General features: G+C 49.3%; 1 protein-coding gene across 5 annotated transcripts in view; it reads left to right on the top strand.

Moving 5' to 3' along the window:
- NRP2 (neuropilin 2) overlaps positions 1-15,512 on the top strand; it is an 88,845-nt gene that overhangs the window by 562 nt on the left and 72,771 nt on the right. For all 5 annotated transcript variants that reach the window (XR_014616326.1, XM_084209804.1, XM_084209805.1 and 2 more), the window contains exon 2: positions 11,401-11,578. Coding sequence is in view for 4 of the 5 variants with exons in the window: in XM_084209804.1 (XP_084065930.1) it covers positions 11,401-11,578 (178 nt within the window). In the remaining variant the exon portion in view is untranslated. The remainder of the gene's footprint in view (positions 1-11,400; positions 11,579-15,512) is intronic.

Raw genomic sequence — 15,512 nt, forward strand, 5'->3', positions numbered from 1 at the left:
CAAGGAGCGCAGCGCTTGCAGCCGCGCGGCTCCCAACGCCCGGCGTGAAGGGGCGAGGGGATGGAGCCGCGCTGGAAAGTTGCGTGCTGGCTTTTTGGGGAGCTGCGGGGAAGGGAGGGGAAGTGGTGGGGACCAGCCACATGTCGAACACCCGCATCCGAATGTCCGCGGCCCCGCGCCGGTTGCAACCTCGGGAAACTTTTGGTGAGAAATTAAAATCGTCCGGCGGGAGCAGGCAGCCGCGGCCGTGCAGAGCTGGGAGCGGACGCAGCTTAGCGGCGGCACCCTCAGGAAAGGCTGCCCGCGGTACGTGCGGGACCTGTACGCACTTTGCAAGCGCTGGGCTGTCCCGGGACAAGGCGGGTTCATGGCACGTATTGGGACTCGAGTGTGTTTTTCTGTTCCTCGCTGACGGGCTAGGCTGGACTGTCAGGAGGTGCAGGGATGAAACCCGCCTTTGCGTTGCTTCGGCATGGAGACGGGAGTGGGGCAGGCTGACGCTGGGCCCTATCTCCCTGGCCAGTGGGTTTGAATCTCGCTAATGGGGGCAACAGGGTCCCTATCTGGAATAGTCTCTGGAGGAAAAGGATTTGCCGTCCAGTGCTCTCTCGGGGCTCCTTCTGTGCTCAGGAGCTGACTGTCAGAACGGTAGTGCCAAGCCAGCAGCTGCTGAGCTGTGGGTTTGCCTTCCCGTTAGTCGGGGCCTCGGGACATGGCTCAGGGCCCTGAGCTGCGGTCTGACCCGAGCAGCGTTAGATGATGGCAGAGTGCATTCTGCCTTCTCTGCCCCGGAGCTGTGGCCACCCAGCTTCCCCTTGAACAGGGGAAGTGAGAGAGTCTCTGACGCCTGAGAAAATCCCTCTCTTTTGCAGTGCGAAGCACAGACACTGCCGATAAACATTCAGCTGCCGGTTGGCATCACCTCCTTCCTTACGGTTATAAAGGAAAGAAAAAAAAATCCCATCTTTTGTTCAAGCAGGAAAGCGAATAGGCACTTGATGGGATGAAGAGAAAGGGCAGTGTCCTGGGAGGCCCTTGCTGATTTCATCTTTTCAGATGAACCCTGTTGCAGAAGCAGTGTCTGATCTCCTGGAGTAGGTTTTGTGCTGTGGCAGATCGGGCTGTAACCTGAGGCTGGCCCCGAGGGTGCACTGGCCAGTCTGGTTGTGATCCCTGTGGCCGCTGAGCCCGAGTGTGTGCCCGTGCCCGTGTGTTCACTTCCTTCTATCCTGGAGTGAGTTCAGCTTCAGGACTGTTAACTAGGAAGAGGATTGAGCAAACCGTGTCTCTCAGGCCATTCAGGCGCTGTAAGCAGTGTTTATTTGAATGCGAGCTTTTCCCGGCTAAGCAGAGCATCACATGGTGTTGGAACCAGCAAGGAAGTTGTCTCTCTGTGGCCGACACCAGCGGTGGTTTGCCGAGATGATGATGTGTGGCTGCAAATCCGGTCAAATGACTTTATTGCCGGCACAGTGAGCAAAGGTACGGGGTAATGGGATGCAAACCTCGATCAGGCTACACTCAGCTTCAGTAAATTAGCCAGCCTAGTAAGGGAAACATGCCAGAGGTAGATGGATTTATGTTTCAGTCTGGTGTATCTGAAAGCCTTCCCCCATTATGGAAGTCCCTCTTTAGGTTCCCTAAGGGAGGTTAGGAGAGAGGGGAGACGTTTTAAATAGACAATAATATGATAATCCACATGGAAAAAAACCTCATGCAATATTTCTACAGTAAGAGATAAACAGTGCAGCTGCCAATTTGTATGTAGCCAAGCAAACCCTGAGATAACCATGGAGGAGAGTGGGTGGGAGACCCGTGAAGATAAATCTGAAGGTTGGATGGCTGTGTGTTTTTCATTTTCCCGTAAAAAGCAATGAAGTAAGAAAGTAACAGATTTGAGTGACCCAAGTACTGAGCCGTTCAGATGATGTTTATGCAGTTCTGAGCAAAGCTCACTCTGAAGCCTTCCAAATAGTTTACTTAAAAGCTATTATTTTTAGTAGTGACTTAGGAGATGTAGCAAGGTGGGAAGGGGGACCAAAACAAATTGCTGCCAAGCAAGCGCACGGCCACACATACAAACATGCACACACACACCCACACAAGCGCTGAGTGTAGTGCCTTATGCCTGTGTGCTGTTAACTCAGCTCTTACTGGAAACAAAAGCTTTTTTAGACTAGGAATCAGTTGTTGGAGCATCACTGAAAACCACTGATACAAGCTCGGTGGGGGGCTCTGACCCAGGTTAGGATGCTGCATTTTGTTTTCCTAGTTTTACTGCTACAGAAAATCACGGTGTGTGGTGTCTGGAGTGACAGGCATGCATATTGGTCCCAGAAGGCTCTGTGGAGGTGCTTCCCATCTCCCGGCCTTGCTCCTTCTGCCCCCCCCCCCTCCCCCCCAATCCTCCTTCCCAGTATCTTCTCTGTGTTTGGTACCTTGTGTGTGGCTTTAGAAGGTTAAAAAGAGAAAGCGCCCCGCTCTGCTGGGCTGAAGAAGGCAGCACTTCCCGTCCCGGCAGGCGGGTGCGTTGGTTTCCTAGCAGAAACCTCCAGTGCTGCCAGGCACCAGGACATGGTGGCCTTGTACTGCAGATAGCTTGAGAAGAGAAAGCATCCTTCATGGGGTTTAGGAAGCTGTCAGGTTCAGATAAGGCTGGGATCCTATCCTGTGGGACCCCCAGTTGTATTAATAAGGAAAAATTAATTTTTAAGCACTGGGATTGCTGCCAAATTATATGACCTCTGACAGACCAGCTGTGCTAGGAAAATAAATTGTCTACATCTGAGACCCGTGATTCTATCTGAAATCAAAATAGAAAAAAGTTGTCATTTAGCCACGGTGGTGGGGGCAGATTGCAGCAACCTGAGAGCAAACTGGAAGCTGTTAAACTTGTTCTCCATTGTGTAGTGAAGTCACCACCACCGTGCCCCCATGGAGCCTTGGGAATACAGTTGTCTAATCCGGGAAGTGTGGAGAGCTGATGTGCCTGCACACACCCAAGCTGGGGCTGATGGTGTCAGCACAGGGGTGGGGGCAGAAGTGGGGTGTGAACGTTTCCAGCTCCATCCTCACTCTGTAACAGCCCTTTAACACATTTCTAATTATAATACACACACACAGACAAAGAGGTAGCTGGGCTATTTTCGAAATCCCTGTCTACACCCTGGTGGAAACCGCAATACTAGCAACAACATAAATCAGGGCTGTTGCTAACAGTGTTGCACACGGCTTAGCACTACAGTAGCATGGGTTTAATCACTCTCAGAATCAAAGGGTCAGCCTGCTCCCTGCCTGAGCCAAAGCGCAATCTCGGAAGGCCGGATCCTGAGCCAGGCTTGATGCCTGTGCAGTGAAAAGACACAAACTCAGACACGGAGGAGAGGTTTGTCAGCACGAGGTCAGCAGGCACGGCGCCAAACACTCGAAATCACAACTTGGATCTGTAACCCTTTCTATGTGCAAGCGGTGCCCATGAATCAGGGAGGACAGCTAGAGTAATGCTGGGAGGCTGGGCTCCAGCTACAGCCTTGGTGAGGTGACCTCTTCCCAAGCAGTTTGGAAAAAGGGGTACAAGCAACAGGTTGGCATGCAAAATAGCCTGAAGTATAACTTGCAGGGGTGGATAGCTGTAAGGACTTTCTGTCTGACTGTGTCTTCCCCTGTCTTCATTCTTGATGAGTCAAAAAAAATGGGCTCCAGAGATAAAGTACTGGGCTCCAGGTCTTTGAAACCTGCCCTCATTTCTCCCTGTGCATTTGAGACAAAGGCAAGGCATCTGCCCAGCTGTTCTGGTGGGTCACCCGGTCGCTGTGAAATGCTGTCTGTGTAGGGCTTGAATGCTTGCCCTCTTCTATGTCCCTTCTAGGAAGATGGTGAAGCCAAAAGGATGCTCTCCTTTTATTCTGCTTGCATTTCATTGAAAGGCTTCTTTGAACCCCCTTTTTTTAAAGGAATGCATGCAGAAAGAGGAAAGAGGAAAGCCCCTTCTGCATGGAGACACATACGCATACACTTATAATCTCCCTGATCCTTCCTCTCTCTTCACAGGCACACAGATCTCTACCTTTCCTCTTACTCACAGAGCCACACCAGCCTTGCTGCTGCCGCACACGCACACTTCTGCATCCATCCCTTCTCTGTGCCATCCCTCACAAACCCAGAGACCCTTGACAGCTTTCACCCTCATGCACACCCCAAGCTCACTGCAGCTTTCCTCCCTTTCTGTTTTACTACTGAATATGTGCTCAGCAGGTAACAATGTGTTTAAGACACTCACCAGAATGTGCAATAACTTTGACAGCCTGCTCAAATCCAGCTGCTGCTGAGCCTCACCACCAGCACCAAAGGCTGAAGCCGCTACTGCTCGGCAGCGTGCAGGGGCGGCTTCCCTCCCCTCCCATCCGTGGGGCTCTGTGCAGCCAAGGCACTGCATTGTGCTCTGAGGCTCCAGCAGGCCCTCTGGGAGGGAGGGCCAAGCCAGGGGTGTTGTGAGATTGAGAGGCTCTGCCAGCTGCTGTGGGACAGAGTCAGGGGTAAACTGCCACTGCCTGATGGGGAAAAAAGGATTCAGTTTCAGAATGGACCCTGACAGATGAGTTCAAAAGGTGTGAGGAAGCTGGGAGGGTGTGAGGGAGATGAGAGACAAGATAAGCTTTTTTTTCATGTTGGAAGTTTTGTAATAATAATACTCATTAGTATTTCAGAGGCATTGAACACCTTTCATCAAGCCTGAAGCTCTTTAGAGAGGAATCCTAGGGGAATCTTTTTTCCATGTGTACAACTAGAAATGTCTCTTGTCTCTGTGGCCCTTGAATGAGTTTGTTATTGACAGCATTAATGGGGGTGGCTCAGCAAATTTTCACCATCATATTTTTTCCTCATGTAGCCTATAGGTAGGGTGGCAGGCTGCCATGCAGGAAGGTTGAAGCTTCTGTTTCCCTGCCTGCAGTACTGGGGAGTTTTACTCAGAAAGTGCCTGACCCGCAGCTTGAGGGTCTCCTAAAGCTGCCACCTATTCCTGGGAGATGGCAGTGTGTTTCCATGAGATTTCAAGCCCCTGGGAGCCTAACAGAGAGGCAGGCATGAAGTCCAAAATGCAGTTATCTGCCCCCCTTGCATGTGTACACACACACTGGCATGCTCCTTGGGATGATTACTGGAGCAGCCAGGAGTTGCAGTTCCAGACCCACAGATTACATTTGCAGGCAAGCTGGGGGAGATTTGTGTGTACATGTCTCTATAGAAAGACTATCACTATTAAGTTGGTTACCCTGTTGGAATTGCATTTGCCTCTGATATAAGATGACAAATAATAAAGTCAGTGAAGGTGGAAAAACAGGATATAAAATCTCATCAAAGATATAGGAAAGGGGTTGGACAGGATGGACATTTAAAGGTCAGGGTTGTCACTCGCTCAAGTGGTACAGAGCGATGTCAGCCCCTGGACTGCGGCTATCCAGAACCCCAGGGGTAGAAATCAGCTGAACTCCAGTGATTTCAAAGCAAATTACCTGGATTTGCATGCAGGATTTGGCCCTCTCATTTTCCATGGTGAAGCTTTAGTAGGTCTCTATTTCAAGGTTTCTGCTTAATTCTTTTGTGGATTAACATGGGGGAAAAAATGATTATCAGAAGTCTCCAAATCTTCTCTCTCTTCCTCCCTCCAACATTCCCTTCTTATTTAAAAATAATTTGAAATTATCTCTTTTTTTTGCAAAGGCTTGGAGCTAAAATCTTCCATTTGCTGAGCTTTCTGGTGTGCTCCTTTCACTGCTGTCCAGTGCTATAAAATGAATATATTGCATCCCTTCCCAGTTGCCTTCAGAAGCAGTCAAATGGCTGCATTCCTCAACTGATGGATTGGCGCGTTCCTTTCTTGCTTAAGCCCAGACAGTGTTTTATGAGCTTGTCTCATGACAGGCTTGAGACACTTTGAATTGAACACAATCCTAGTTCAAATCACAAAAGTAGTCTTTAAATTCTACTTCGCTATGTCTCTACTTTTAAGTGAAATTTTGCTTAAGCTGGTAAAATTCCTCAATTAAATGTTCTGGGGACTCTCCCTGATTGTGTGAAGTCTCAAGATGTGGATGTGGGTAGTGCTCTGGAATGAAATGTGCATGTAAGAGCCTTGTGTTGTTTGGGTGTGTTTGTCCATTAATTTGTTCAGGAAGCCTTTGAAGCTTTATCTTGCAATCCAAAGCAAACACACTTCTGCTAAAATGATCTATGCTACTGGGGATAAAACATCTAATCTTATTAGCTTCCTCTGCACTTTGTCTCTCTCCTTGGCCAATGGTTAAACTGTATGATTTAAGTCTGAGAGTTCATATTTTGTGTTCCTTCCTCCTGCAAAAGTTGTGCTCTGTGGTTTGGGGTGAGATCCCTTGCCACGTTAGCTGTGCCCAGCCAGGGTCAGAGCTCGGGAAAGGAGGCAGGATGAGTGTTGGTGGTAATGAGTCCTTGGCAGAAGAGACCTGTTTGTCTCCTGCATACCAGGGTTTGGCAAAGTGCTTGGACACGCGTGGACCTTGAAAAACTCTGAAGAGCTGTGTGACAAACAGAACTGAAACATGGGTTTCCTGCACAAGGGCTGGAGCCAAGTTCAGCAGCTCACTGAGAGAAGTGGGTCATGCATGCCAGCACCTGTATTTTGCTGTGCCGTCAGAGGGTTGACAGGGTAAATCTCTGCTCAGTGCTGAATCCTGGGACAGTGCTGAATCAGTGCTGAATCCTGGGACATGGAAATGTTCTGCAGTGGTTGAACAAGAGTGTGAAGTTGGGCTGGAGGGCCTCATGCCAGGAAGAGAAATGACAAGGCTAGGCAGTGCATCTGCCTGCTGTGGAACGCCCACGTCTCTCCCTTGTTCCTTTGCTGTCCTCAAAGACTGCTCTTTTCAAGCAGCACAGTCAGTGATGCTGCTGCTGCTTGTAAGGCATCCAGAACACCCTAATTTTTATTTGCAGCCCTGATAGCTATCCCAAAAGTAAACTGACCTCAGCAGGTCAAAACACATGGTAGTTTTGTGCTGGACACTACAAGCTCTGAGAGGCTGTAGTATGTATGTTTGTTGTGAAGCGGGCCTCTCTGGTGATGATTATTTTTCTTACAGTCAGAGTTGGCTTTAGTTTCTGTGTGGAAGGTCCAACAATAACAGTGAGGCCTGCTCTCCTGGGGTGAGGGAAATCCAGAGGGGTTTAATCAGCAGGAAATTCAAATAGGAGAATGCCCTGCTCCTGGCCTAAGGTTTCAGCATGTGCCTGATGAGCTGCAGAGCTGAAAAACCCCAAGTGTAGGTGAAGGTTCTTGGGGCCTGGCTGTTATTTTTGGATCCTCTGAGTGATGATTGCTTGTTGTGGCCCAGGGGAGGCAGGAGGAGACTTCATCAGGCTGGGTGTCTCCAGCAGGTCAGGGCACAGAAAGAGGAGCTCAGCTGCTGACACCCATCTCCATGGGAAACTTTGGAGTAGCGCACTGAACAATGCAGCATTTGCAGAATTTTGCATCTCATGATCTTCTCCAGGTCTTCTTTTCCCATCCCTATGGCTTGGTTGTCATCCTCTGGTCAAGTTCCCCTGTTGGGGTGGCCCTGCATGGCGGAGGTTGCAGGGATAATTTATGTCATGCCTTAATGAAAAGAGGGGTCTGCAGATTTCCCAACCTGACCATAGTCTACTCCAACACTGCCAAGGAGTGTTGACCTCTCTAACCTCCCTTGAGGAGCCCTGCTGCTCTCCTGTGGCCTTGTTGTTGGCACAGCACTCCACTGGCCCCTCTACAATGTGGGCTGGCAGGGGCCCCAGCAGTTTGCTTTGAATGCCTGCATTTTGCTTACTGAGCAACGGGATGTCCCATGCACCTGGCAGACTTGGCTTGTACTTCAGAATTTAATTTTAATTTTATTAAGTGAATTCAGGGCTGGCAAAAGCTGCTGAAGCCCATTAGCTATGGAACACGTCTTGCTTCCAACGCATACAGACTGAGCAGTAGCCATGCCACCAACCTTTTTTCTTTTTTTTTCTTTTGCATGGATGCAATGCATCAGTTTGTAGGAATCCATTTATATAGAAGTTTGAGCCTCTACTGTATACAAAGCTGGCCATTTTTTATACAGAGGGACAGTGGTTGGCATGACTGCTGAGTCAAACCCTATGCCTATCAGTGGGCATGGTGACAGATTTTTTATGTTCTCATTGCAGGTACCTGCTGCATACCTGTGAGTCAAAAGAGAAAAAGCCCAACAGAACAATTACATAGATATTGAAGTAACTTTGCCTCTTCAGATAACTCTAAGAAGCCTTGAGTTCCTGGTATACTATTGCCCACCATGTGGGCAAGGCAGTGCTGTACTGAAGTAGCCCCCTTCATTTCTGTGGACTTCTTGGGTAGGAATGAATGAGAGGACAAAATATGTTTCTCTGAGAGACATAGATAAGCTTTCCTACAGGTGGGAGACTTTCACTGCTCCAGGAAGATGGTGACATTTTCCTGGTGATATTTGAACGCCTGAGGGATGTGGCTGGTGCTCGTGTTTCCTTGGGAGGTTCACCTGCTTGTCCTGTTTTGCTGGAGAGGTCTCAGCTGCAGGGAGCTGGGCTCCAGCCCTTCTCACTCAGGCTGTCCTCACTGGCACCAACAGTCCAATTTGGTCACCAAGCTGACCTGAAATTAGGATCAAGACTAGGATTTTCTTTATCTCAGTCTCACTGAACTGTGGTGGCCTTGCAGGGCAAAGGAGAAGTTTCAAGGTCAGAGTAGAACTGTATTTCTGCTCCTGAGTTCATTTGTTGGGGAAGAGCTGACATCTCTGTTCACATGACAGTTCCCCTCCAACTGGTTGAGTTGCAAGTGCTCACGGGGTGTTCACGGTATCTGGCATGAGTAAGGGGCTAGCAGCTTCTGAGTGGTGGGTGATGTTGGTGGTATCAGCCTAGCGGGTAGCATGTGTGTGAAAGCTGGAGAGACGGGGAGGGAATCACGAGGTGTGGAAGGACTGACTGTATTTTCATTGTTTGGAGACTTTGCCCTTTCCAAGAAAAATAATCTGCAGCTTGAATATTTTTCTTTGCTGGAGGGGGTGGACATGTGTGCAAACGAGGTGTGAATTTTTATGAGAAGGTGTGAAAGTGCGTACATGAGTGAAGTGTGAATTACACGTCTATTTGTACATTGATGTCAACAAGTCCATGAATTTCTTCTTTCCACTGAATGTCTCTTTCTCTCCCTCTCTCCAAACCCACATAAACACATGTGTGGGCAAATATGCCTTCCTGAGAGAAGATATTTGTGCAAGAATGTAGGTTTGTAAATGTTTGTGTGTTGAGCAATCTCTCCTGTGGAACAAAACCAGATGTTTTTTGGTATTCTCAGCTCTTCATGGCAGTGCTGCATTTTTTCCCCTCGTATTTTTCAGGATACAGGATTATTTTAAGAAAAAGGGAAGGCTGCAGATCTGCCTTTGGGTGTGTGCGAAGAAAGTTATTTTGAAGAATGAATGTGTTAGAGGGCATGAAAAACATGGGGGAAACTGAGTGTTTTTTCACTGCAAAGGAAGCCTCGCTGGCCCATGAAGGGCCCTCCTGTTGCCCTTGTTTTTGCACAGGACACGTGCATTTTCTGCAGGCAGCGTGCAGGCAGCAGGTTGTTTATTCAAAGTGCTTTTTTTCCAGGAAACACGCTTCTGCTGAGGGTCTTGCCTGACTCCTGCTGCTCGCCTTGGCTCTGGCAAGAGGGCAGTTTGAACGCAGGCTGGGATGTCCCTACCCAGAGCTGGTAGACTTGTGACAGCCTGGCAGGGGACACCCCTGGGACCTGGCAAACCCTATGGCAGAGGAACAGAGCCAGACCCACAGCAAGGGGCTGAGGCCACACAATCTGCACTGCTTTGCTTCTCCTGGGTGGTCCTGGGACTTTGCAGTGAGTGCTGCTGGGGAGAGAGAGGAACATCCCTCAGGACCAAGGCAGTGGGGAACATCATGGAACATCATGGAACACACTCTTTGCTCATGGAGCTGCTGGGATGTGTGGTTACCTTCCTGTATCACGGGTGATGCTTCTCTGTGCCTTGGCTCCCTTGGGGGTGTGGGTTGTGCTGCAGCCTCCATCTCAGGGCGTGCAAATCTGGGTCTTGGGAAAACCCAGTTGTGCCCTCCTGCATGTGTAGAGTCCTCTGGGGCTGTGGGGCTAACCTGACAGTGGGAACATCCCACGAGGGTTTGCAACCCACATTGTACCCCACTGCTTATTGTCAGGGAGGAGAAGTTTCCACAATGTGGGACCAGGGCAATCCCATATGCCTGTCAGCCTGCCCTATGGAGGGACTTAGGGTTTTGTTGGGTTTTGCCCATTTTGGTGGGTTTTGTGTGTTTTGCTGGGTATGAAGAGGCAATACCGTCTTCTGGGGGCAGGTGTTGCAGCTTGTGGGGCTGGGTGCTGATACAAGGGGGTGGCAGGGGAGTAGGGAAAGCAGGACACACAATGGGGGCCCATGGAGAAAGCGACTTTGGGATTTGTAGTGCATTATCAAGTGACCCATAATGCAGATTTTCCTCCCAGCAAGTAATGCAATAATAAATTTGATTTGCAGCATTCATGAGATTAAATGTTTTTTTGATTACAAAATCACCCTCTGGGGCCTGTTCTAGCCCAAAGCTGAGAGAGCTTCCTCTGCTTACCACGCAGCCATTGCCAGCCATTTGTGGGCTAGTCCCACAAAACCACCACTGCTGATTATCTGTGTCTGCAGCTCCAGTGGACGGGTTGGTTTGCAGGTCTGCTGAGATGTGTTTGCTGGGGCAGGCGGGTTGGGGAGGGAGAGCACAGCAAATGGAGAGGGCTTGCAGGCTGGGGCCAGGAAGGATGGGTACTGTCCTTAGCTCTGTGTGGGTAGGTCTGGGCTCACCAGCATCCCTGACATGCCTCAGTTTCCTTCCCTGGAAACAGCACAGCTTTCTGCCCTCCTGCAGCTGGATTGAATTTGTAGTGTCTAAATTCTGGTGTCTCCTGAGGCAGCTGTGGGAGACTGACAGAGAACAGCTTGCAAAGGAGGCAAAAGAAGGGATAAAATGAGGCAGCTACAGATGATCTGATATCAATCTGTCTCTTACTTTATGGCTCTGTAATTGCCTTGGCAAGAGCATTCATTTCTCTTTTCTGGTCTGTGTGAAATGTGGTATGTAAGTGTGGCAGGAGGTGGAGGGGAAAGGAGTATGTTTGTTCTGCAGAATAATTCTCCTTGCCCAGAGATTAATATCAATATTAGAGTACCAAAGGGATGTCAATGGCCTGGAGAATGGTCTTTATCAGACCACTCCTATCAGTGGCCCAGGGAGACCTGCTGTGCACACCTGATGCCCAGAACATCTTTCAATGCTTTGTTCCCTTCTGTGTCTCTGCAGCTCAGCCATGCGGGGGCCGCCTGAACTCCAAGGATGCTGGGTACATCACCTCGCCAGGGTACCCCAATGACTACCCCTCCCACCAGAACTGTGAATGGGTCATCTACACCCCTGAATCCAACCAGAAGATTATCCTCAACTTCAACCCTCACTTCGAAATCGAAAAACATGACTGCAAGTAAGAGCCTTACTCTACCTCTAGTACATAGTTACCTCCTCTTCCTGCTTTTGCCTAGTGGTATGGGTCTTGTATTCCTTCCACTTGAAATCAAGCATCACTCTGAGCTCCCACAGTGCTGCATCTCTGCCTTTCCAGAGCAAGGAGCAAGGATTGCCTGTGAGGTTGTAAGATGCAACTCTGGACACATGGGATGAGCCTACTCTGCAATAAACCTGTAGTTCTTAACTTGGGCTGATACCACCTGAAACCAAGATCCAGCTGGTTAAAAAGCCACTGGATTTTCTGTGTTGAGGTAGCCTCACTCTTCTTTTAAACCATGCTGGGAGAGCAGAGCAATTTCCTGCTGTGTAACTAGGCAGAGGTATGGCAGAGTGCCCTGTGGCTGGAGACACAGAATCAGGCCATGTGAGGCTGGAGGCGTGGTGGTCTGAGCTGTTTGGGCTGGATCTGACTTCTCATAGTGCTTTTTCTGCTATGTTTGGTAAACTGGGGAGATGGAGTTTTTTGCCTTTTATTCTCTTTCTCTTCTAAGAAAGGACCCAGAAACTAGATGTCTGGGAAAAACAACTAACAACTAGTAAAGAATAATTAAAGGCATCAAAGGGCACCATAAAAGGCTGAGTTAATAACATGGACTCAGCAGACCTAGAAACCTGTGGGTTTCATCTGGAATCCACAGGCAGCTACAGGGATGCCTGAGTGTGAAGGAGCTTGGGGTCTCCTAAAACAGGCCTGACACAGCAGTCCTGCTCGATACACTGGTCCTGTTGATTAAAAGGGGGTTGCATATGGAGAGGGAAATACTGTTTGTAAAAAAGGACAAAGGAACAGGGGAAGCATTTATGGGGCTGCAGAATCAGTCCTGCGGAGAACAAAGAATTCAGCATGGGTTTGATGATGTACTGAAGGTTATGAAGTGCAGAGCTGGATCCTCAGCTATCATAAATCAGCATAGCTCCTCTAACTCTAATGAAGGTGTGCTGATTGATGTCATTTGGGATCTTGTCACCCCCTACAGTTAAAGTCTGGGCTAATAAGGCTTTGAACACCATGAACTCTCCCTGAAGTCACTGTGTGTGCAATGTGTTTAGCACTCTGCAGGATCAGGCCTGTGTGTAAAGAAGGGAGAAGGTACAGAAAGGCTTAAAGTGGGCATAGATGAACACAACAAGGCCTGCAGTGGAGGTGAGAATGATAGTTGCTATCAGATTTTATTGCTGCTTGCATAGGCTGAACTGCACAGCCTCCTCACAGCTGATGCTGTTGTCCCAAATTCACAGTAATAAAAGCTGTGTAGGCCCATGTTTGCAGTCTGAACAGTTGCTTTATGTATTGGCCAGGACAGTGTTGTGTGCAGGGGAGGGAGCAAACTGGGCCAGAGGGACTCCAGCTTCTGCCTCTTCAAGGTCTCAGGCAAGCAAAAACAGGTTGGTCAGAGAGCTGGAAATCCCCATGGGAACCAGGCTTTTCCTCCACCTATAGGAAGGTGCCAGTTTTAGCTCTGAGCATCTTGTGCAACTTTTGCCAGGCTTTGCTGCCTGTGAGAGCATTGTTTGGTCCCAGGGTGCAGGTGGTGCGTTCAGTAGTGTGCTCAGGATTGCCTGAGCTCTGGGGGTGTTGGTTATCCCTTTGCTGCTTTTTGCTTTACTGTGGCAATCTTCTGAGTGGCTGCTGTGTGGTCTCACTATTTCCCTTTTTGCATGTAGGTCCACAAGGGAGCTTTCCTTAAAGAGAAATACGATTTATCCACTAGCACTTCTGCTGGCCACAGGTGTGAGCTGAGAGCCGAGCTGACTGAAGGTGCCTGCTCTCTCAAGCCAGCACTGAATAGGAGTGGGTTTGAAAGAGCTTCATGGACAGCACTTGTTAGGAAGCAGAACAGAACAATGAAAACAGTGCATGATAAACATGGCCTGAAAGAAATGGTTAGGAGTGAGATTATTTTAAGTGACCGATCAGGAGGAGGTAAATGGGCACTGTGTAAAGCTTGGCCATTAATGCATTACATTACAATACTTAATTAATAGGTCACCATTTAGTGATAAATCTCATCTGAGTGTCAGAGGGTTTTTTATGAAGAAGCAAAGACCTCATTGCAGCTGCAGGTGTGAACCTTAACAGGAACCGGAGATCAGCATCAAAGACAGTCTCAGGGCAGAGCCCTCCTTTTGACATCTCATCATTAATATAGAGCACATTCACATCAGGGTGACAGGCAGATGGACTCCATGGAGGCACTCACCCTCTGGGCAGAGAAGGTCCCCTGCTCTGGTGTTGCTACCTGGCAGCTATTGGAGCAACAATGGGGCTAGTCTGTGCTTCCAGCCGTCAGAGGTAAACACCATAGCCCCTTCCTCTGTTGCTGCTTCTTTCAACATTTCATTTTACCTTATTAGGCTAAAGTTTCTCCCTCATAAAGCATAACATTTACATTCCTAAAACCCATTTGAAAGCCTACAAAAATGTCTCCAAAAGTCTTTTTGGTTTTGCTGCAACCCTTCTGGCCTTCCTTGTATCAGCTTTGGATTTCCCTTTGGGACAGGAGGCATTTCCTCCTGTGTTTTGTACTGTGCCTGGCACCCTGGGGACCTCTGAGGAAAAGTCAGTGATTTCCCCTCGGCCAGCAGCTGGCTGGAAGGGGCCTATGAAGGTGGTGCTGCCTAGATGCCAGGGCAAGAGCTGCCTGCAGAGAACAGCTTTGGCAGCCTGGAGGGTGGATGCATCAGCCAGGGATGAATGCCCAAGGTGGCAGACAGGGGTGGCTGCTCAGTGCTGCTTGTTGCTATTGTTTTCTGGAGGCACATCTGGGCTTTTATTTTTCAGCTGTGTCCAGCTGCATTAAGTAACTGCACTCTATCACCACCATCATGAAAGGAGTAATCTGGTGTAATTGAAGCCCCAGAACACCTCTCTCTGAGTGCCGTGTCTGTGCTCTGAGGAAGTGTCTTGCTTTGGGAGCATGCTAGGTTAAGAGAATTGGCCTCCTCCTGCTGTTGTGGCTGTGGTGCACCAGCAGGGATCCCTCTGGCAGGGAGGGTGGGCATGCTGTGACAGGGAGTAGGGGCTGGGGTCATTGTTTGTGCTGTCCTGCAGCTGTGGGGCTATAGCAGTAATGTCAGGGCCAAAAGGGAAGTTTGATGCTCTGATAAAACATCTGCTGAGCTATTGGGAAGTGATCGTTCTAGCGCCTGGCTCTTTGTTCCCGAGTGCCGCTGTAGCTCAGGTACTGCACCCCACATCATTGCTATCTGTTCAATCAACAGGGAAGTGGCATCCAGTGGAAAAGAGCAGGCTGCTGCTGTGCTGAAATGTTTCCACTTCTGTGTAATATGGGGGTTGCTGGGCAGTCTTGTGCATGCTGGGGTTTATTTGGGCTCCCAGGAGTGACCTGAACCATTTGCAATAGGTGGGCAACAGGGACAGCTATACCCCAGCTCTTGCAGTCATGTAGCTAAGCTGTCCACTCCTTAATTGCCATTTTGCTGTTCTGTCTGCTCTGCTTGCTTGGAAAATCCAAGTCCAAAACCTCAGCTATGCATGAGTCATTGTGTTTATGACCAACCACCTTTTCTGTTCGTGCCACCCTCCCGCTGCTGGTCTTCTCCTTGGACCACTAGAAGTTCCCTCCTGCATTTGGCTACTGACTCTGCCACCCCCAGCCACACTCAGCTGATGTACCAGAGAGCTAGGCTGGGCCACGCACACACAGCAGAGGCACACTCCCTCCAGGCTGCAGGGGACATGCTCGTGCTTCCTCTGCCAGCAGAAGACCTTCCAGCTGAGTCATAACATCTGCTCCAGAGGAACAGTGTTTTAAAAAATCCCGACTGGTAGTCAGACCACAGCCAGTGGATTTTTCTGCAGCCATTTCCATGCTGCAAACTGGGTTGCAGTCGGTGGGATCCCTGCCTGGGAAGGAGTTAGGGGATCG

This window comes from Fringilla coelebs (genome assembly GCF_963513975.1).
Source record: "Fringilla coelebs genome assembly, chromosome: 7".
Taxonomy (NCBI): domain Eukaryota; kingdom Metazoa; phylum Chordata; class Aves; order Passeriformes; family Fringillidae; genus Fringilla; species Fringilla coelebs.